Raw genomic sequence first — 23344 nt, forward strand, 5'->3', positions numbered from 1 at the left:
CTCCTGATATTCACAGAGATAGTCATCTTTTCTGAAAGGGTCTCTTCAATTTCCCTGTAGGCAGTATCTATCTTACCCCTAATGATATATGCCTCTACATTCTTACATTTGTCCTCTAGCCATTCTTGGTTAGCCATTTTGCACTTACTGTCGATCTAATTTTTGAGAAGTTCGTCTTCTTTTTCTCCTGCTTCATTTACTGCATTCTTATATTTTCTCCTTTCATCAATTAGTCAATATCTCTTCGGCTACCCAAGGACTTCTGCAAGCCATCGTCTTTTTACCTACTTAATCCTCTGTTTCCTTCACTATTGCATCTCTCAAAGCTACCTATTCTTCTTCTGCTATATTTGTTTCCCACCAACCGGAGTGGCCGAGCGGTTCTAGGCGCTTCAGTCTGGAACCGTGCGACCACTACGTCGCAGGTTCGAATCCTGCCTCGGGCATGGATGTGTGTGATATCCTTAAGTTAGTTAGGTTTTAGTAGTTCTAAGTTCTAGGGGACTGATGACCTCAGATGTTAAGTACCATAGCGCTCAGAGCCATTTGGACCATTTTCAACCATTTATTTCCCCTGTATTTGTCAGTCGTTACTTAATGCTCTCTCTGAAATTCTCTACAACCTCTGGGTCTTTCAGTTAATGCAGGTCTCATTTCCTTAAATTCCTATCTCTTTGCAGTTTTTCAGTTTTAATCTACAGTTCATAAGCAATAGATTGTGGTCAGAGACCACATCCGACCCTGGAAATGTCTTACAATTTAGAACCTGGCTCCTAAATCTCTCATGTTTCTTAAACCTACTATTTTTTTATTCATTATTAAACCTACTCGTACATTACCCCTATTTGATTTTGTATTTAAAACCTTGTGTTCATGTGAACAGAAGCCTAGTTTCTCCTGCCACCAAACTTCACTAATTCCCACTACTTATAACCTTAACCTATCCGTTTCTCTTTTTAAAATTTCTATGCTATGTTTCCGATTAAGGGATCTGACTTCCCACCATCCGGTCCGTAGAACGCTAGTGTTCTTTCTCCTGATGACGACGTCCTCTAGAGTTGTCCCTTCCCGGAGATCAGATTGAGGGACTATTTTACCTCCGGAATATTTTACCCAAGAGGACGCCATAATCATTTAACCATACAGTAAAGCTGCATGCCCTGCAGAAAAATTATGGCTGTAGTTTCCCCTTGCTTTCAGCCGTTCGCAGTACCAGCACAGCAAGGCCGTTTTGGTTAATGTTACAAGATCAGTCAATCATCCAGACTGTTGCCCCTGCAACTACTGAAAAGGCTACCACCCCTCTTCACGATCGGTACGTTTGTCTGACCTTTCAACAGATACCCCTCCATTGTGGTTGCACCTACGGTTCGGCTACCTCTATCGCTGAGGCACGCAAGCCTCCCCACCAACGGCAGGGTCCGTGGTGTACATATATGTGAGTGTGTATGTGTGTGTGTGTGTGTGTGTGTGTGTGGTAGGGTGTGTATGAGGGTGTGTGTGTGGTAGGGTGTGTATGAGGGTGAGTGTGGGTGTGTGTGTGTGGTGTCACCGCCAGACACCACACTTGCTAGGTAGTAGCTTTAAATCGACCGCGGTCCATTAGTACATGTCGGACCCGCGTGTCGCCACTGTCAGTGATCGCAGACCGAGCGCCACCACAAGGCAGGTCTCGAGATACGGACTAGCACTCGCCCCAGTTGTACGGACGACTTTGCTAGCGACTACACTGACGAAGCCTTTCTCTCATTTGCCGAGAGATAGTTAGAATAGCCTTCAGCTAAGTCCATGGCTACGACCTAGCAAGGCGCCATTAGCATTATATTGCATTTATCTAGAGAGAGTCTCACTTGTATCATCAAGAACGCTGTAGACAAATGATGGATTAAAGTTAAGTATTCCAGCAGCTACGTACTTTTCTTTATAGCATTCATTACGTATCCTGTTTCAGACTTAACGCCCGCCTGCGTGAGTTAGCGCGTGCATCTTGGCCGCTTCTTTCAATTAGTGTGCGTAGTGTTGGCAAGTCTGTCGACACTACAGTGTGTATGGGTGTAGGTTTGTGGGTATGTGGGTGGGTGAGTGGGCGGGTGTGTGTATATGTGTCTGTGCATTGTAAAGAGCACTTCACGTTGAACCAGTTTCTGGTCGTTCCATACACGCATAAAGCGCACTAAGACCATTTGCTTCAACGCCTCTGTGCGTGTGTGCGTGCTGTAAGACAGGAGCGATGCATGCTGTGTTGTTATATATTCCCAGATTTCTCACTTGAGCTTGTTTCTTCAAATGTAACGTTCACAGAGACATGTGTGGTTAAAATGGTTCAAATGGCTCTGAGCACTATGGGACTTAACAGCTGTGGTCATCAGTCCCCTAGAACCTAGAACTACTTAAACCTAACTAACCTAAGGACATCACACACATCCATGCCTGAGGCAGGATTCGAACCTGCGACCGTAGCAGTCGCGCGGTTCCGGACTGCGTGCCTAGAACCGCGAGACCACCGCGGCTGGCTCATGTGTGGTGTGCAGGCACCAAGACAAGTAACATGAAGAGTAATACAGTAAAAACGTGTTCATCTTCAGAACATTGCGAGACCTGTGGAAGTAACACACATTTTAAAACGGGAAAGAATGTATCAGGGGTATAATAATTTGTAACAACGCACGACACACACTCGATACGTATTGAAGGTCAGCACCATCTAATCACCAAACTGGGCATTCATTCTGCAGAAATGAATAAAACCATACCAAAATCATTTAGTATCTTAATTTAACTCTAGTAAAAATGTAGTAACAATGGATCCAACTGACATTTATAAACGCAATTACATTTTAATGTCAAACTTAACAGACGATGCGGCGAAAGGGTTACGCTAGCAACACTCCGATACGTAAGTAAAATCGACCAACTTTCCCGTGTCACAGGCAACACTCCAACTGCTGATGTAGGACAGTAACTCGGCTACACATGCAATGACCAGTGTGACCTCTCAAATGAAGCACGGAACGTTTGGACGTACACAGTTTGTGCAGAGAAAGTGAATGTTAGCAAGGGCTAACTGCTTTTGATTCCCATCTCCATTCTGCACAATTATTTTTATATTTTTGTAATTAATTTTTCTTTATGATTCCCAGAAATGGTTCACACCACCACCGAAATTTTTGTAATAGCGGAATTTAGGAAGGGAGTGTACGAATGTTGATAGGAGTTGTTAGACATCCAGGATACGTACCTGTCCGCAGCTCTTGGTCACGCGGTAGCGTTCTCGCTTTCCGCGCCCGGGTTCCCGGGTTCGATTCCCGGCGGGGTCAGGGATTTTCTCTGCCTCGTGATGATTGGGTACTGTGTGACGTCCTTAGATTAGTTAGGTTTAAGTTGTTCTAAGTTCTAGGGGACTGATGACCATAGATGTTAAGTGCCATAGTGCTCAGAACCGTTTGAACCATTTTTTGAACAGGATACGTACCAAAAATGTACGAAATCCTCGGACTACCAAAAGAGAAATAACTATTTCGAATCATAAACAGAAGCATAGCAATTAATAAAAAATCGCAAAGACGTGCAGCACTCTATGTTTCTATTTTATTTCGACACTGCCGGCCGAAGTGGCCCTGCGGTTCTAGGCGCTGCAGTCTGGAACCGCGAGACCGCTGCGGTCGCAGTTTCGAATCCTGCCTCAGGCATGGATGTGTGTGCTGTCCTTAGGTTAGTTAGGTTTAAGTAGTTCTAGGGCACTAATGACCTGAGAAGTTGAGTCCCATAGTGCTCAGAGCCATTTGAACCATTTTTATTTCGACACCATAGGAGCGAGTGTTTCTCACAAACCTATGTACAATTTATAAAAAATTAAATAATTAAATAAAAAAACGTAATTTAAAGAAAAGTAAAATGGTTACGGCTGGCTGTTAAGAATAGACACAAAACGGAATATTTTGCCTGGCGCAGGTAGAAAAAGATGATAGGGATGAGAAGGTTCAGAACTTAATTCCAATTCCATGCCTGTTAAGAGCAAGGCAACCAGAGATGTACCACAACAGAGCCAGAGCAGCTATTAACATCGCTACCTCAGTAATAAAACTAAAAGGTACGGGAGCCTCGTATATTTGGTCTCGATGGAATCATAGATCACCCGGATAGTTAAGAATCCAGAGCATCTGGAATGTATAAAGAAAGACGTCCGTCAAATGCTAGAAGCACAGAATTAATGTTTAATTTTTTAGATATGCACATATTATACATTATTTTCACGTAAATGTTGGTTAGAGATTGCTTAAGAGTAACGTTCGTCATCCGGAAGACTCATGAAGTTCCTATTGAGCTAAATATGCTTTTTACGTTCCCCCCGGTCTCGTAGGCAATTTACAAAGAATTGTTCGGTTGAAGTTGTTTCTGCATGGCGGTTCCAAACAAACCATTATTTGTTAAGAACTGCATTATGCAATACATAACTGTAACATTATATTTTATTGGAGACGATCGATTTCGATCTAGGGTAAGATCAACATATTATCCAAACATCATGTCAGCTATGAATTTGCGTGGCTGGAATAACGGTTATCAAATGCACATTATTCCATCACGGCCGTCCGTTGTGACCGAGCGATTTTAGGCAATTCAGTCTGGAACCGCGCGACAGCTGCGGTCGCAGGTTCGAATCCTGCCTCGGCATGGATGTGTATGAGGTCCTTAGGTAACGTAACATTGTCTGTATTTTACCTCATAGACACAAACGTGTATGAGGTTAAACGGACATAATTTTACTTCTGTACGGGGTGAACATTAATAAAATCGTTGAACTGTAGGGACAGATTCGTGATTGGAAGTGGAGGAAATGGTCGAGAGGCACCGCGGCTATACCAAAAGAAGTACCATCACAGACATCGTACAAAATTTCAAGCACTTTTTGGGCTTTTATGCGATCTTGTGTTTTTTCACACAGACGAACGTTCGTGGAGTGGCGGACTATGCCTAAACAAGATTTGGAGCTTGTACTAAAGTTCGTCTCAACGGTCTCTAGAGCTCGGTCCTCAGATGTGGTGTACACACAGTCTGCCGCCTCTCTACACGTTCGTCTGTGTGAAAGGACCGAAGATCCCACAAACGCCAAAAAAGGGCTTGAAATGAAATGTTATGTCGTTGGTGTCTGTGAGGGTACTTGTTCTGATATAGCCGTACTGCCTCTAGACCGTTTTCATCCGCTTGGCCGTACGCAAACACCATCTCTACTTGTTTCCAACATGAATACCGGACATTTATGCTGCTTAAATTACGTTACATCAATCACATAGCCTGCAACGCACCAGGGACACATGGCACGTGGTCTGAGGAACTGTCATTCGTCAGCGCCATGACAACGATGCTTTCCCGGACACATGTTCATAGGAGCTTTTGCTCCTCTATTTCCAGTCACGAATCCGCCACTACATATGTCGGTTTTATTAATGTTTACCCTGTATGCGTAACATTGTCTCCTTCACTATCAGTGATGGAACAATGTGCATCTGTTAACTGTCATTCCAGTTAGGCAAATACGTAGTGAGATATATTTTTGTACTGATTGTAGTCTGATCTCAGACCGAAATCGATCGTCTCTAATAAAATATACTGCACAGCAGTGTACTGCATAATGCATTTCTGAAAATTCATAAAAACTGTACGACATCAACCCCATAAAATATTTTTAACTATTGTTTTAATTCAGCTTCGTTGTTGTCGCTGTTTGTGTCATAATATAATATCCTGAGATATTATAACCACCAACTTCTTCAGTTAATCCATCAAGACTATCGCTATTGGCCGCAACCACGCAAATGGCGATAATTCCGCCGTCAAAAATCTTTCCGCAGCCAACGTTATTTCGCATTCTCCGTCTATGGATCCTGGGATCTTTGCAAATGTTTCAGGAATATATACAGCAGCAATGTTTTCCAACAGTTCCTCATTACATCTAGTGCATCTAACCTTTTGTCCTTGCAAAAAAGCACCTTCATTTTCTTTGCTGTCATTTTATAATCGCAACAAACATGGCCATTAAAGTTCTCTACACTTTACTTCTTGACTGACGCCTTGCCAGAGTCTGTACGATGGTTAGATGTATTTAATTGCAATGATTCTCGTCGTAGATGGTTATTTAAAAACCTATCTGAATGCAGCCGAAATCCGGATTAATGAGGGTCAGATAAATATAAGTTTCCACCGTATAAATAAAATCGCTGCCCTAACAGTCTCTCCCGGATTGCCGGCCGAAGTGGCCGAGCGGTTAAAGGCGCTACAGTCTGGCACCGCGCGACCGCTACGGTCGCAGGTTCGAATTCTGCCACGGGCATGGATGTGTGTGATGTCCTTAGGTTAGTTAGATTTAAGTAGTTCTAAGTTCTAGGGGACTGATGACCTCAGTAGTTAAGTCCCACAGTGCTCAGAGCCATTTGAACCATTTTGAACCATCTCCCGGATTGGCGAGATACTGTCACAACATAAAATCATTTTCAGTTAACGATCAGAACACAATTCATCAGACAACTCGTACTGTGGAAAGACTAAACTTTTAAAGTGCAAAGTGAAACAAGGTACGCGAAACAGTAAAGCGTCAAACAGAGTAACTAGCAGCATCGGACTGGAAAACAGGAGCTACAAGAAAGAATATTTAAATCAAATGCAGACTCCTGTATCACCTCAACTAAAAGACGTAAGGTGACGTACAAGCCGAGCCAGAAGCCGCTGTCGAATGTCAAGCATCAGAGCACTCCGCCTGGACGAGGCTCTGTAGCGATCGTATTTCCCAATGCAGGACATGTTGACCAGCGGTACGCTCCGCACGTAATGTGTTTTCACACGTCGGCCGCCCTGCCGTAACGGCTATTGACTTGGCTGCTTACATCACAGCTGACGGTACAGTGTTGGATAGTGTCGCGTTTGTGGGCGACAGACTTTCCCGACGCGAAGTAAACAGGCGTCCATCACCGAGGCTGCGCTACGGTGGGGCCAAAGCAACGTCGATGCAGGCCCAGCGCTAGTCCGCCTCTAGATACGGGTTCTACGTCGACAGCCACTGCTTTTATTTATTTATTTATTTTTGGCGTAGGACCTCAAAGACTATACAGCCAACAGTAATTACAAAAGCGGCTCATGTAACATAATTGCAATTTCCACAGTAGGAAAATAAAAAAGAGTTCAATGTAAAACTATAAGTCCTTAATGTAAAATAAAAACACTAAAAGACGAACACCAGAGAGGCAGTAGTAGTTACAATAGTGCCCATCTGTATTAGTGCAATTTCCATAACAGAACAATGATAAGAGTGTGAAGTACAAAGATAACTTTCTTATATACACTACTGGCCATTAAAATTGCTACACCAAGAAGAAATGCAGACGATAACCGGGTATTCATTGGACAAATATATTATACTAGAACTGACATGTGATTTTATTATCACGCAATTTGGGTGCATAGATCCTGAGAAATCAGTACCCAGAACAACCATCTCTGGCCGCAAGAATAACCTTGATACGCCTGGGCATTGATTCAAACAGAGCTTGGATGGCGTGTACAGGTCCAGCTGCCCATGCACCTCCCAACGCGATACCACAGTTCATCAAGAGTAGTGACTGGCGTATTGAGACGAGCCAGTTGCTCGGCCACCATTGACCAGACGTTTTCAATTCGTGAGAGCTCTGGAGAATGTGCTTGCCAGGGCAGCAGTCGAACATTTTCTGTATCCAGAAAGGCTCGTACAGGATCTGCAACATGCGGTCGTGCATTATCCTGCTGAAATGTAGGGTTTCGCAGGGATCGAATGAAGGGTGGATCCACGGGTTGTAACACATCTGAAATGTAACATCCACTGTTCAAAGTGCCGTCAATGTGAACAAGAGGTGACCGAGACGTGTAACCAATGGCACCCCATACCATCACACCAGGTGATACGCCAGTATGGCGATGACGAATACACGCTTCCAACGTGCGTTCACCGCGATGTCGCCAAAAACGGATGCGACCATCATGATGCTGTAAACAGAACCTGGATTCATCCGAAATAATGACGTTTTGCCATTCGTGCACCCAGGTTCGTCGTTGAGTACACCATCGCAAGAGCTCCTGTCTGTGATGCAGCGTCAAGGGTTACCGCAGCCATGGTCTCCGAACTGCTAGTCCATGCTGCTGCAAACGTCGTCCAACTGTTCGTGCAGATGGTTGTTGTCTTGCAAACGTCCCCATCTGTTGACTCAGGGTTCGAGACGTGGCTGCACGATCCGTTACAGCCAAGCGGATAAAATGTCTGTCATCTCGACTGCTAGTGATACGAGGCCGTTGGGATCCAGCAAGGCGTTCCGTATTACCCTCCTGAACCCACCGATTACATATTCTGCTAACTGTCATTGGATCTCGACCAACGCGAGGAGCAATGTCGCGATACGATAAACCGCGATCGCGATAGGCTACAATCCGACCTTTATCAAAGTCGGGAACGTGATGGTACGCATTTCTCCTCCTTACATGGGGCATCACAACAACGTTTCACCAGGCAACGCCGGTCAAGTGCTGTTTGTGCATGAGAAATCGGTTGGAAACTTTCGTCATGTCAGCACGTTGTAGGTGTCACCACCAGCGCCAGCCTAGTGTGAATGCTCTGAAAAGGTAATCATTTGCATATCACTGCATCTTCTTTCTGCCGGTTAAATTGCGCGTCTCTAGCACGTCATCTTCGTGGTGTAGCAATTTTAATGGTCATTAGTGTACATTAAAAAAAGAAAACACGAAATTGCTACCCAAGGTTCGAAGCGGTTCGATCTCAGAGGATAATGATACGCATAGCAACATAATTGAAACAAGAGACGTTTTATCAAACTCAAGAACTGTGTTTTCTGCAACTTTGGGAATCAAGGATCAATAGGAGCCGGAAGACATTCCTGCCATAATAAATACTGTTTCTGTTTGTAAGTAACTCCGCCGTGTAGACAGAGATTCAAGCGACAGTGCAAACATTTGGTACGTGTCGTTAGAGGGCCCGACTTTTAGATCCAGCCTTATCGATGGAAGTATACTTTGGCCATTGTCGGGTAAGGAAGTGCTCCACGTCGAGATCAATGTTCATCCCCTTTCCGAAATTGGATGGCAAGTACGACTCCGGGGCTGCAAAACAGAGTGCGACAACAAAGGAGTTCCAAGCTTTGCAGGACCAGCGGTAAATGAGTTCGTTTCGTCCTTCATCTGTTAGGAGCCTGTGTGAGACTCCAGAACTGAAGCACTTCCTTGAGGCAGGCGCAGTCAATTATGGAAGACTGACTAAAGAAAAAATTATCGGACAATATTTGTCGTCGTATGGTGATCGGCATGATAGACGCTTCCACTGGTAGTACTTTGTGGGCATAGATTTCTTGGCTCCAAGAATAAGATAGATCATCTACACTGGATACATCGGGTTGCACATCGATGTTGACGCTTTATCATAGACGATGCTGCCATAATCGAAGACCTTACACAGAGGTAACAGGAGTCGGTTCCTTTCACCAGCAACGTCTCGCAAGCATCCGCGATGTATTCGCAGTGTGTTCCACCATGTCTATTAGTAACGCAACTTGACACGTGCACGTCAGTTTGCAGTCAAAGTAGACGCCAAGTAGCTAAGCATGCGTCTGTAAGGGAAAGTTGCAAGGACGAAGCAGGAGGTCAGATGAGTAGTAATGGTATCGTTTTCTCGTGGACATTCCTATTGCAAATTTATCCTGTGGCAATGTGAGTCAACTTCTAAGCTCCCATTGACACCTGCGCCATAACGTTGTCACCCAGAAGCACGACGACTGGGATTACATACAAACGTCTCCCACTTATCTCAGAACGTTGACGTTGGGGCGAAATAGTCTCCATCTCGGCAACATAAAGAGTGCATAGTGAGAGAGTGAATATCGCACACAGTGGAAGGTACGGGGCGCTATGCGAGGCCCGTATAACACGTTGTCCTCGTCACGCCAGCCACTGCTTCGACCCCAGCCGCCGCTGCACTGCCTGCTACCATCTCCTGTGTTGGGTGCGGTGTTGCGTTCCTTTAATTACCGAATGCGAATTCACGTTTTAGATGGGCCGTGTTTTGTAGCCAGCATAACAAATCAGATAGCAAAAAGTTCAGAGTTCTATATTCTTTTCCAGTGTACGAATATTCTGCATTTATATAATACGAATTTCCGTTTTTAGATTTCAGGTTCGGCTTTGTGCAGCCGGAGAAGGAAATGATAGTAACATACTCAGTGCGCAGATAACGATTGTGACGAACTAATGTATCTTTATTCAATATCCTTCATTAAACCGCCGCTGAGCAGGACAGAACTTGTACATAGAGTTCAAAATTATTAAGTCAAATTCTTCTCCCGTAAAGTTGACTTCATATGCTAGAATAATTCGCGAAACGTTCGTCATATGTCCCATAAATTCCTCTCCAGCCTTCAGCTTATCCTAAAAATTAAAATACAGCCTTCCGATAAACATAATTAAAATAACGTAATAACTTTGAGATTTTATGACATTGGGTTCTGGGTACACTTGCTGGTAGCCACATCCATTACATGCTCAGAATTTCTTCAAACTGATGTGGACTGTCTACTCTGTGTACTGTGGCACATGGTGCGATTTCGGTTAGCGAAGATTTACTCTATGCGGTGTGGAGCGGAGGGCACCTGCTCTTCTAAAGATATGAAGCCAGTATTCTTACGAATAAATATTTACACTAACTGCAGGTCAAATTAACAGTTCCATTGTGTGGAAATTATTATTATAAATAATAATATCTATTTTGCCTTATGTTTGTAATTTTAGGCTTATAACAACTGCAGTGAATTTGATTAACGCGAGAAATGTCATTTTTATTATATACTAGCTGACAAGTCCGGCGTTGCCCGGGTATCCATGTTGCTAATTTTCCATTACAAACGAAAACAAAAAGTGAACTGTGTTTCTACTGTAAAATGTATTCGTGAAAATATCTTTGGCATTATGAAACAGTCGCACGATAAATGTGCATAATAAACATATATGTAAGTACAGTATCCGGGAGAAGAAACATTATCCTGGACAGTTTCTAAACGCTGGGGGCAGCTGCTTCGCGTGTCTAAAACGCGATTTTACAATCGTCTCTATGGTAACGCCTCTTCATAGCACTGTAAACGGCTGCTGTTTTCGCCTACAGCCGTTTGCGCTTGGTAGGTGAAAGCTGTCAAAAGCGTGACCAGCTGTCAGGGATTTCCTTAAGTTACATCGACTCTTAGGAGTGTATTTAGTTTTAAAAAACTTCATGCAGCAGGCGGCAGGAACCGCGCGATCGCTGCGGTCACAGTTTCGAATCCTGCCTCGGGCATGGATGCGTGTGATGTCGTCATGTTAGTTAGGTTTAAGTAGTTCTAAGTTCTAGGGGACTGATGACCTCCGAAGTTAAGTCCCATAGTGCTCAGAGCCATTTTCTTTTAACCAGGTGGCATTTTATCACTTATCTCAGTATTAATGACGTCATATCTCTTGAACTATGTGTAGTACAGTGATATATTTTTGCAGGTACATTCAGCGGCGTATGTGGACGCCATCTGTTGAATGTGTTCAGAGTAGAGTTCGTAGCAAGGAAATAATAAACTAAAACGACATGTGGTTTTTCACGTACCTCTTTATGATGCCAAATATTCTGAACTATGATAGGTAGGTGGTTCTTCCCACAGCAATTCTTGCCTGACGATAAAGGTTAAGTGTACCACGTTTGCCTGCAATTAATTCAGTGGTTTAGGAGACGTGGAACACATACAAGCACATACACACTCAGGCACTCATACACACGCACGCACACACATACATGCACACACACATACACACAGACACACACACACACATACACACACACACACACACACATCCATTTGTATAATATGTACAGATATTCATGCAATTCCTCGTGTATCCGTTTGTGGTGAAGCGAATCTAGTTTTACCGATTACGACTACAGGAACGGCATACTTGAAAAATGTGACATCTTCAACGCCTATGAGTCTGGCTTATTTTATCGTTTCTTAAGAAATAAAACTTGATGTTCAGGGGCTTGCCACTAAGGAAAGAATCGCGATATCAGTAGAATTTTGTCCGCTTTGTTCCGAGATTGGCTCCTCAGTTGAAATACTCAATTACTCGCATCCTGTAGGAATCGGTTCAAATCCGTGTCCGACTATCCTGATTTGGATTTCCTCTGATTTCTCTAAATCCCTCCAGAGAAATCCTTAGATGTTTCCTTAGAAATGGCACGGCAGTTTCCTTCCCTGTCCATGAGCCGGCCACGGTGGCCGAGCGGTTCTAGGCGCTTCAGTCCGGAACCGCGCGACTGCTACGGTCGCAGGTTCTAATCCTGCCTCGGGCATGGATGTGTGTGATGTCCTTAGGTTAGTTAGGTTTAAGTATTTCTACGTTCTAGGGGACTGATGACCTCAGATTTTAAGTCCCATAGTGCTCAGAGCCATTTGAACCATTTTTTTAACCTGTCCTTGAAAACAATCAGAGCTTCTACTCTGTCCCTAATTACCTCGATGTCGAGGGGCGTTAAACCCTAAAATCCCTTCCTTCCTTTTTGAATAAATTGTATCATACTGTGTATATACTTTCCATGTATAGTGTGTACCTACAAGACCAGGAAATCGAATTAATACATTGACATAGTATATGACAATATACAAGTACAGTATCATCCTTCAAATGTCTGTTTTTTTTTTTTTTCAATTGCAATTTAAACGGTGCCCAAAAACAACATAAAGTTCTACTCGGTTTCACGTTAAATGTGTGTTACTTTTTGGGCTTCGTAAAATTATTTAGTTAGAACTTTTTGCGTTTCAGGTAGTGTTGGGATTTCATTGGATGTCCAAGGAAGCGCCCCACTTACGAATTCGACAGAAGACGTTGTGGCTGCCGACAGATACCAGCAGTTTGAGGTAAATTCCGTGAGGAAATACGAGTAAAATTCTTTTGTGTTGTTACTCAGCTGTCAAGTCTCATTGGTCTGAAGCCTTGTGGGTTCAATTTTCTCAGTAGTAATTTCATTAGCGTACAAATTAGCTCAATGTACACGAGCAACATTTCCACATAGTCTAAATTTAGCCGGCGATTGTACTCAAACACTCCCTGTTTCAGGCAGGACACTTCGCTCATCCCATCTTCAGCCAAGAAGGTGACTATCCGGCAGTAATGCGCCAGAGAGTAGACGCCAACAGCAAGAGGGAGGGTCGACCACGTTCGAGGCTGCCAACATTTACGCAAGAGGAAGTGAAGTACATCAGAGGTACATGCACACGAACACACACACACACACACACACACACACACACACACACACACACACACAACACTCGCACATTCAAATACATTCAGTTGCGTGCGTTTTAACCAGTACTTACACTCAACAGAAATTACACTGAAGGAAAATCACAAGCGTTGTACAGAAAGTGTTAACTATTTAAATTTGTAATGAAGTCTTCTGAAGATGATGCAGTTAATAGACAAGATTTTTTAATGATGTCAGTTGTGAATTTCACTTCAAGTACAGCACATGATATGTTCCATAAAACTTTTCACAGTAGACCGAAGTGATGCTTGACTGACGAAGATGGTGTTGAGTTTGCTTGCTAATGACTGATTAGGGGGGTTGGGTGGGTGGGATGGCTCCCAAGCACTTCCTATTGGAAAGAACTGAACTCTGTGGGGTTTAACGTAGCCATTCGATGGGCGGATGTTATAGAAGACTGTGATACAATGTAATAAAGGGAAGTGGTGAATTTTGTAACCAAATCCTTCGTTTGTAGGTGGTATGCCATCCGATGATCGCGTGCTTTTGATTCGCGCTAACGTGGAAGGTACTGGCTTTAATCATGGCTCCAACACCTTGGTGCTGGTGGCTTCCCCTGTCCACGTTAATACACATTGAAATGTGGCATTAATCCTCCAAGGCAGGTAGCATGTACCAATGACAATTGTCTTAGGGATGAAATTTTATTTATTGCAATCGATAACGGCCACCGACAAGACACAAATGGATAGAATTATAGAGTGTGATTGATCCTAACTTTAGTAAACATTATCCAACATAAAAAGCATTTGAGTGGCTTCACACAAAAGTGTTATCATTATCGTTACAGGATGGATGTCTTGGGCCAGGCCTCGTCCTCTGTCTAGAGAAGGACGCACTCTGAACGCTCATGTCGTCACAGTCATGGGATTCAGATAGCGAAACTTCTGACGATAGTGGATCAAAGGGAAGTTGTCAAATATAAAATCGATATAATTCAACATCTCTTCTACAGCGTTCAGTTAAGAACTAAGAAGAAGCAGGAGTAATTATGCTGACGAAAAAAATCGCAACACCGAGAAGGATCAGTGCGACATAAATAAAAGTTGGTACACGTGTTTCTACATCTCAAAGATGGTATCAAATCAAATTTCGCACCGGTCGCTAAAAATTGGTGCTAATAGCGTCACTATGAGAATGAAAATCACATTTGTGATTCTTGAGTTTCTCCCGGCGTATTTGATAATCAAAATATCCACGGGTATCCTGCCGGTCTATAGTGTCCAACGGGCACAATATTTCGGCGATCATACATGTCGCCATCATCAGGTGAACTGACGGACTGAGCTCCTGTCAACGTGCCGGCAAGGAGATACGTACGCTATGGCTGCTCGGAGGGAACTGGGTTCGGTCGCGGCGGCGGCCGATTTAAATACCCTCCGCCCGTGGCACGCTCCCTCCGCCGTCCGCGCCCCGCGCCACGGTCGCGCGGTGGAACACATTGCGACAGCGTCTGAGATGACGTCGGTGTGATGGCTCTGTCCGCCGTGGTCGTCACAACTATACGTTTGCTCGATTTACTCTTGATTAACCCGATCGCTGGTTCCCAAGCCTTGCTAAGATTATAGACACAGTCACGGTTTATGAGGTCGTCATTGGTGGGAATATCGACGGCCTCTCTAACAACGCTATCCCAGTATCTCGACGTCTGTACCAGAATCCTCGTGCGGTCATACTCCATGGCGTGATTTTCCGTTAAACAATGTTCAGCGACGCCGACTTACTCGGATACATCAGTCGAGTGTGCCTCTGGTGTTCACGATATCGATCCTCGACGGTACGCATCGTCTGACCAATATACGACTTGCCACATTGACACGGAATCTGGTACACGCCGGCCTTCCTCAGACCGACGTCATCTTTGGCGCTCCCCACCAGTGCACGAGTTTTATTTGGAGGACAAAACACAGTTCCGACCAGGTGTTTCTTCAGAATGCGGGCGATTTTCCCCGAGAGTGCGCCTGTGTATGGAATAAATGCAGTGCCTACCTCCTCCCTCGTGACTTCATCCATCTCAACAGGTTGTGCTGCAGTGGTTGGGCGGAGAGCACGTTGAATCTGCCACTCTGAGTACCCATATTTTCGAAATACAGTTCTCAGATGTTCCAATTCCTGGGGTAGATACTCTGCGTCAGAGATAGTGCGCGTCCTATGTACTAGAGTTCTCAGTACCCCATTCCTCTGTGAAGGGTGGTGGCAGCTGTCTGCGTGCAAATACAGATCAGTGTGCGTAGTCTTCCGATACACCCCATAACCAAGGGTGCCGTCAGCCCTTCTCTTGAACAAGACGTCAAGGAAAGGTAATTTACCCTCCGTTTCAGTCTCCATAGTCAATTTGACGTTGGGGTGTATGGAGTTTAGATGTGTAAGGAAGTCAAGGAGTTTATCCATACCGTGTGGCCAGATGACGAACGTGTCGTCCACGTAACGGTAAAAGCAAGTAGGTTTCCATACGGATGACGACAGGGCTTCCTCCTCGAAGTTCTCCATGTACAAATTCGCTACCACCGGTGAGAGTGGGCTACCCATGGCGACTTCCTCCGTTTGTTCGTAGTATTCTCCATCATAAAGAAAATACGTGGAAGTCAAGACACGCCTAAAAAGTTCAGTGGTCTTCTCGTCAAACTTCTGACTAATCAATTCTAATGACTCTCGCAGGGGTACCCTCGTAAACAAGGAAACGACGTCAAAACTCACCATGATATCTGACTCATCCAACCTGAAGCTATCAAGGCGTTTAACAAAATCCACGGAATTACGGTTGTGATGAGGGCATTTACCCACATACGGACTTAATATTCCCCACAGGTATTTGGCCATCAAATATGTAGGTGCCCTGATGTTGTTGACAATGGGGCGTAATGGTACCCCCTCTTTGTAAACCTTCGGGAGTCTAGGCGGTACCGGACCTTGGGGTAACAATTTCTTAGCGTCTCCCTCAGGTAAATCTGCGTCCTCGAGAAGCGCCCTCGTCTTGTTCTCCACCTTCTTTGTAGAGTCAATGGTGATCTTCCGGTAGGAATCGTCATTTAGCAGGCTCTACATCTTATCAGTGTAGTCCTTATGGGAGACAACAACTGTAGCATTGCCTTTGTGAGCCGGTAAGACAACAATTTCAGAGCGCTCCCTCAGATCACGAATGGCCGCCCTCTCTTTACTGCTGATATTTGACTTCATCGGCTTGGATTTCATCAACGCACGACAAGTTTCTCGACGTATTTCCTCGGCTGATTCTGGCGGAAGTCGAGCTGTAACCTGTTCAACAGCACTAACAGTTTCTGCGACCGGAGTGAACTTGGGGGTGGGAGCAAAGTTGAGACCTTTCTGCAAAACCGAGTCCGCATCATTACTCAACACCATGCCACTCAAATTGATGACAGTCTTGCACGGAACCTGTAGGGATGGTTTGTCAAGCAAACGTGAGAACTTAGCTGTTTGGCGTCCCGTAGCCTTCTTATGGGCGGAATCAGCTGACACCCAGGTGACACCATCAATCCAATCCCAGGAACAAGAAGTGAACTTACTAGCCAGTTGCAAATGTAGTTTGAGTAATTCCTGTGAGATAAACTCAAGGCTCCGGCGGGTGAATTGCACTCTCTCACGTACCAATGCGAGGCTGGCTCGTTTCTTGATTGTCTTAGCTGCTGCAGAATCGATGTGATACATAACCTTAGCAAAATTTGGAGCAACATTCTCGGAATGACATCTCTTTAGAAAGGTAAGAGTACTTAGCAAAGGATATCTACGGTGGCGCAACTTTTCAAATTTCTTCATGCTGCGATACATCTCCTCCCCGTAAAGGTGTATGATGTGATTCTTGAGTTTTTCCCGGCGTATTTGATAATCAAAATATCCACGGGTATCCTGCCGGTCTATAGTGTCCAACAGGCACAATATTTCGGCGATCATACATGTCGCCATGATGAGGTGAACTGACGGACTGAGCTCCTGTGAACGTGCCGGCACGGAGATCCGTACGCTATGGCTGCTTAGAGGGAACTGGGTTCGGTCCCGGCGGCGGCTGATTTAAATACCCTCCGCCCGCGGCGCGCACCCACCGCCGTCCGCGCCCCGCGGCACGGTGGCGCGGTGGAACAGATTGCGACGGCTTCTGAGATGACGTCTGTGTGATGGCTCTGGCCGCCGTGGTCGTCACAACTATACGTTTGCTCGATTTACTCTTGATTAACCCGATCGCTGGTTCCCAAACCTTGCTAAGATTATAGCCACAGGTTGCAGCTCGACTTCCGCCAGAATCAGCCGAGGAAATACGTCGTGAAACTTGTCGTGTGTTGACGAAATCCAAGCCGATGAAGTCAAATATCAGCAGTAAGGAGAGGGCGGCTATTCGTGATCTGAGGGAGCGCTCTGAAATTGTTGTCTTACCGGCTGACAAAGGCAATGCTACAGTTGTTGTCTCCCATAAGGACTACACTGATAAGATACAGAGCCTGCTAAATGACGATTCCTACCGGAAGATCACTGTTGACCCTACAAAGAAGGTGAAGAACAAGGGTACCCCTGCGAGAGTCACTAGAATTCATTAGTGAGAAATTTGATGAGAAGACCACTGAACTTTTTAGGCATGTCTTGATTTCCACGTATTTTCTTTTTAATGGAGAATACTACGAACAAACGGGGGGAGTCGCCATGGGTAGCCCACTCTCACCGGTGGTAGCGAATTTGTACATGGAGAACTTCGAGGAGGGAGCCCTGTCGTCATCCGTATGGAAACCTACTTGCTTTTTCCGTTACGTGGACGACACGTTCGTCATCTGGCCACATGGTATGGATAAACTCCTTGACTTCCTTACACATCTAAACTCCATACACCCCAACATCAAATTCACTATGGAGACTGAAACGGTGGGTAAATTACCTTTCCTTGACGTCTTGTTCAAGAGAAGGGCTGACGGCACCCTTGGTTATGGGGTGTATCGGAAGACTACGCACACTGATCTGTATTTGCACGCAGACAGCTGCCACTACCCTTCACAGAGGAATGGGGTACTTAAAACTCTAGTACATAGGGCGCGCACTATCTCTGACGCAGAGAGTCTACCCCAGGAATTGGAACATCTGAGAACTGTATTTCGAAAAAATGGGTACTCAGAGTGGCAGATTCAACGTGCTCTCCGCCCAACCACTGCAGCACAACCTGTTGAGATGGATGAAGTCACGAGGGAGGAGGTAGGCACTGCATTTATTCCATACACAGGCGCACTCTCGGGGAAAATCGTCCGCATTCTGAAGAAATACCGGGTCGGAACTGTGTTTTGTCCTCCAAATAAAACTCGTGCACTGGTGGGGAGCGCCAAAGATGACCTCGGTTTGAGGAAGGCCGGCGTGTACCAGATTCCGTGTCAATGTGGCAAGTCGTATATTGGTCAGATGATGCGTACCGTCGAGGATCGATACCGTGAACACCAGAGGCACACTCGACTGATGTATCCGAGCAAGTCGGCGTCGCTGAACATTGTTTGTCGGAAAATCACGCCATGGAGTATGACCGCACGAGGATTCTGGTACAGACGTCGAGATACTGGGACAGCGTTGTTAGAGAGGCCGTCGATATTCCCACCAATGACGACCTCATAAACCGTGACTGTGTCTATAATCTTAGCAAGGCTTGGGAACCAGCGATCGGGTTAATCAAGAGTAAATCGAGCAAACGTATAGTTGTGACGACCACGGCGGACAGAGCCATCACACCGACGTCATCTCAGACGCCGTCGCAATGTGTTCCACCGCGCGACCGTGGCGCGTGGCGCGGACGGCGGAGGGAGCGTGCCGCGGGCGGAGGGTATTTAAATCGGTCGCCGCGCGACCAAACCCAGTTCCCTCCGAGCAGCCATAGCGTACGGATCTCCGTGCCGGCACGTTCACAGGAGCTCAGTCCGTCAGTTTACCTGATGATGGCGACATGTATGATCGCCGAAATATTGTGCCCGTTGGACACTATAGACCGGCAGGATACCCGTTGATATTTTGATTATAAAATCACATTTGCTTTAAATACACACTGTAATGGTCGTGTGCGTAAGTTACCATTGAGAGTGGACATGGTGAGTTGAGGCTAGTCAAGAATACCCTTAAGGCCACAAAGTCACCATTGTCAACACCTCAGTGAGTTTGAAGGAGCTCGTGTAATAGCGCTACGAGAAGCTGGATGTTCCTTCTGTGATGATAGAGAATGACTTCAGAGGAAAGTAGCCATTTTACATGATTACTACGGTGGATGGAAACCGGACTTCGGACGATCTCTCAACACTTCCAAGAGGGTAGACCACCGTATTCCGCCTATGGCCCTGGTGCATCGTGCAGCATCTCCTGCGGCAGTATGAGTAGCAGTTGGCACCACAGTGATACAACGAACTGTTACAAAACGGATACTTCAAGGACAGCTCCGAACCAGACGCTCTGTAACGAGCGTTCCACTGACCCCAAACTATTGCCGTTTGGGATATCAGTGACGACAAGCGAGAGCTCACTCAAGAGCAGAATGCAGATCTGTTGCCTTTTCTAGTGAAAGCTAATTCTGCCTCGGCACCATTTATAGCCGTGTATTGGTTAGAACGAGGCCCGTTGAGGGCCTACAACCAGCCTGTCTGTATGCTAGACGGAATGGACATAAACTGGAGTTTTGGTCAGGGGTGTGATTTTCTATGAAAACAAGAGCACTCTCGCGGCTACCCCACGCATCCTGACTGCAAATTTGTACATCTGTCTGGTGATTTGACCAGCAGTGCTGCCATTCATGAACAGCATTCCAGCGGCTGTTATCCAACAGGACAATGCTCGCCGACATGCAGCTGTTGTAACCGAACTTTTCTATAGGGTCTCGACATGTTGCCTTGGCCTGCTCTACCACCAGGTCTGTCTCCAATCGAGCACATATGGGACATCTTCGGCGACAACTCCAGCGTCATCCACAAGCAACATTACCCGATCCTGTATAGACCCACCAAGTGCAATAGGCATGGAAATCCAACCCAGAAACTGACATCTGGCACCTATTAAACACAATGCTTGCGCATTTACATGGTTACAATCCGCATTCTGGTAGTTCCAAGAATTATTAATGTACCAGCATTTCACATTTGCAATGGCTTGTCTCACGCTTACATTAACATGTGATCTTGTAATGTTAATCACATAGCCGGATGGAGTGGCCGAGCGGTTCTAGGCGCTAGAGTCTGGAACCGCGCGACCGCTACGGTGGCAGGTTCGAATCCTGCCTGGGGCATGGATGTGTGTGGCGTCCTTAGGTTAGTTAGGTTTAAGTAGTTCTAAATTCTAGGGGACTGATGACCTCAGAAGTCAAGTCCCATAGTGCTCAGAGCCATTTGTTAATCACATAAATATGTTACCTAGACAAAAGCATTCGTGGAATTTCATGACTTTACATTAACTATATTTTGATGTTGCGATTATTTTTCTGTCACTGTATTTTAATATTCATGAACAAGAGTGTTTTACTACGCTCTCCTTAGTAATTTGTATCACCATTCAATCACATCTGAGTTGTGAAGGGGCAGAGCCCGATGTTGAAATTTAGGTCTCTTGCGGATACAAGAGGCAAAATCAACGCATGCTATTTCAAGGACCGTAGGTTTCTGTACTGTTACTGACAATGACAGACCCGACATTTCATCGCAATTTGCATCCCCCACTGGTGAAATCACCACCACGTGCATGAGCTGCGCCGTTCAGAAGTATGTATGGCCTCGTGTGGTTTTCGAGGAAATCGTATTTTGCCGTGTAACTCGACTCGTGAGTACGGGCGCACTCAATGTGTACTTCAAACGTGCAATGGTACTGATCCTGCGATCGAGATAACAAGGCCACCGCACCTTCTCGTCATCACCTATTTCGGCCAGATTCATGGAGTGTCTAGCGCTTGACCAGAAATGAAATTGACAGAGCTGAGAGCTAAATAACACTTCTGGCACGGGTATGAACCATTTACATCTTCGCAGGCTCCAGGCAGCGGTTGGCTCCCCCACGAAAAACACTACAGAGCGATAATCCGAAGGTCGGGGGCTACAGTTCCTCTGCGGATGCTTTTTCTTAATTTTCAATGTTTACATTACTTACACTGCAAATAAACCGATATAATACTGTGTGCTGTACTTCTTAACGTTTTCATCAAAGGAATGAAATCGAGAGACAAAGGAAAATTTGGGATTACGAAAAAATTTCTGGGAAGGGATCGTAATGCGTACACGAGAAATTCGTATGTAGAGTTAGATACTTCTAGTGTTGATGATCTGTATATGCTGGGTAATAGTCATCGTAAAATAAGAGGAAGCTGTAATGTTTCCAGCATCTTACACACATTGTACACGCCGCATTTCTTACAGTTTCTAATGAAAAACTAACTTGGTTTGCTGTAATGAGAAGTTCTCTCTCATCGCAGTTTGACAGTAAACCACATCATCATTTCGCCTAATATTGCTAAGGACAGCTGATTATGTGCAATTAAATATATTTTGGAATAGTCTGCTCGGGATTTGCTTTCTTTTTCTCTCTCGAAGAGATAAGAGCAGTTTTGAAGCTATTTGATAAAATTATTTAGCCGACGAGAAAAACAGACATCGCAGGGTTGCACTAGCGAGTGTATGTGGGGGCAGGTGGCCCACTTTAATACTGCACAACGCCAATCATTCTTCATCTTCAAAAATCTCGTCGCATAATTGTGGATTTTCCTCCCCAAAAGTCATTTGTCAGAAGACATTTGCTCCCTTTAACATAGTGTTTTATCACATCAGCTGCAATATAATGAGCATTATCTCGGTTGATTTGCAGTTTATGTAACGAACAAATTGAAAATAATTTTTTCTGCATTGTGAGTCGATCGCACGACCTTCAGATTGCAATTCTGTAATTCTCTCTTTGCTCTGTCCGTTACCTAGTGACGACTAAGTTAATGTATAACGATTCGTCCAACATGCCTCAAAAATGATATTATTTTCTAAACTTTTGGCTACCTGAAATACACACTTTTTTCACTTTCGCTTCCGGCCAAATGCTGGATATAACTTCAATCTGGACGAAGACGGTGATGAAGGGAAGGCGCGGTCCCCTTGTAAGCTCTGTGCCCGGTGACGTTCTTCAACTTCCATACTGCAATGCGAAATTATTGTTCTGCTTAAATGTTTCTTCCCCATTCGTGAATTGACGAATGATATACAGTGATAGACCAAATTATTATGTTTGATATCATGTTGGTCCACCTTTGGAATGCACTGCAGTAGCGACTTTCGTGGTATGGTTTGGATAAGACCTTGGTAGATTCTGGAGGTATGTAGTACCAGATGACAACGTACATGCAACGTAATTCATTAACCTGCAGTTTGTGGGCGCAGAACTGGCTCCAGTTGCTACGGGGTCCAGTTCGTGTTCAAAACAGACGAATTTGGTGGGTAAGTGCAGTGAACTCACTGTCATGGTTCTTAAACCGGTATAGTACGATATTGGCCACTTGAAAGATGCCGTAACCGTCGGGGAAGATATCAACCATGAAGGGACGCAAACGGTCTGCAGTTACATTCACTAAGTCCATAGCTGTTACTGACCAGTCGATCTCTACTACAGGTCGCATTGAAGACGAGGTGAATGTCCCCAGAACTTAATACTTCCCCAACCGGCCTACATCTGTGCCGCAGTGCGTATTTCAAGCTGCCGTTCGTCGGTGTCACAACATGTCCAGAGACAACTAACGGGCGTAGAAAGAAGACGACTCATCCGGTCAGCCGACAGATTTTAATTGATTCACGGTCCTGTCTCGATGATCTCGTGTTCACTAAAATCGTGACGAAGTCGTTGAATTTGCTGTGTAACAAGTTGAGGTACTCCGTTGCGGAGCTGTCTTTTTACCACTGAGACGTCAGGTATGATCGAATGACATTCTAGCTTATTAGGTAAAGATGGTTGTAGTGGGCAGGGGGAGGGGGGGGGGCAAAGTTTCACTGTCAT

The 23344-nt window shown here is 45.1% G+C and overlaps 1 protein-coding gene across 1 annotated transcript in view; it reads left to right on the plus strand.

Annotated features, from left to right (window-relative positions):
* Window positions 1-23344, plus strand: part of LOC126412985 (myrosinase 1-like) — an 80073-nt gene that overhangs the window by 43523 nt on the left and 13206 nt on the right. The window contains exons 6-7 of the mRNA XM_050082877.1: window positions 12862-12956; window positions 13156-13303. Coding sequence (XP_049938834.1) covers window positions 12862-12956; window positions 13156-13303 — 243 coding nt within the window. The remainder of the gene's footprint in view (window positions 1-12861; window positions 12957-13155; window positions 13304-23344) is intronic.

The sequence above is a fragment of the Schistocerca serialis genome, chromosome 7 (assembly GCF_023864345.2).
Source record: "Schistocerca serialis cubense isolate TAMUIC-IGC-003099 chromosome 7, iqSchSeri2.2, whole genome shotgun sequence".
Lineage (NCBI taxonomy): Eukaryota > Metazoa > Arthropoda > Insecta > Orthoptera > Acrididae > Schistocerca > Schistocerca serialis.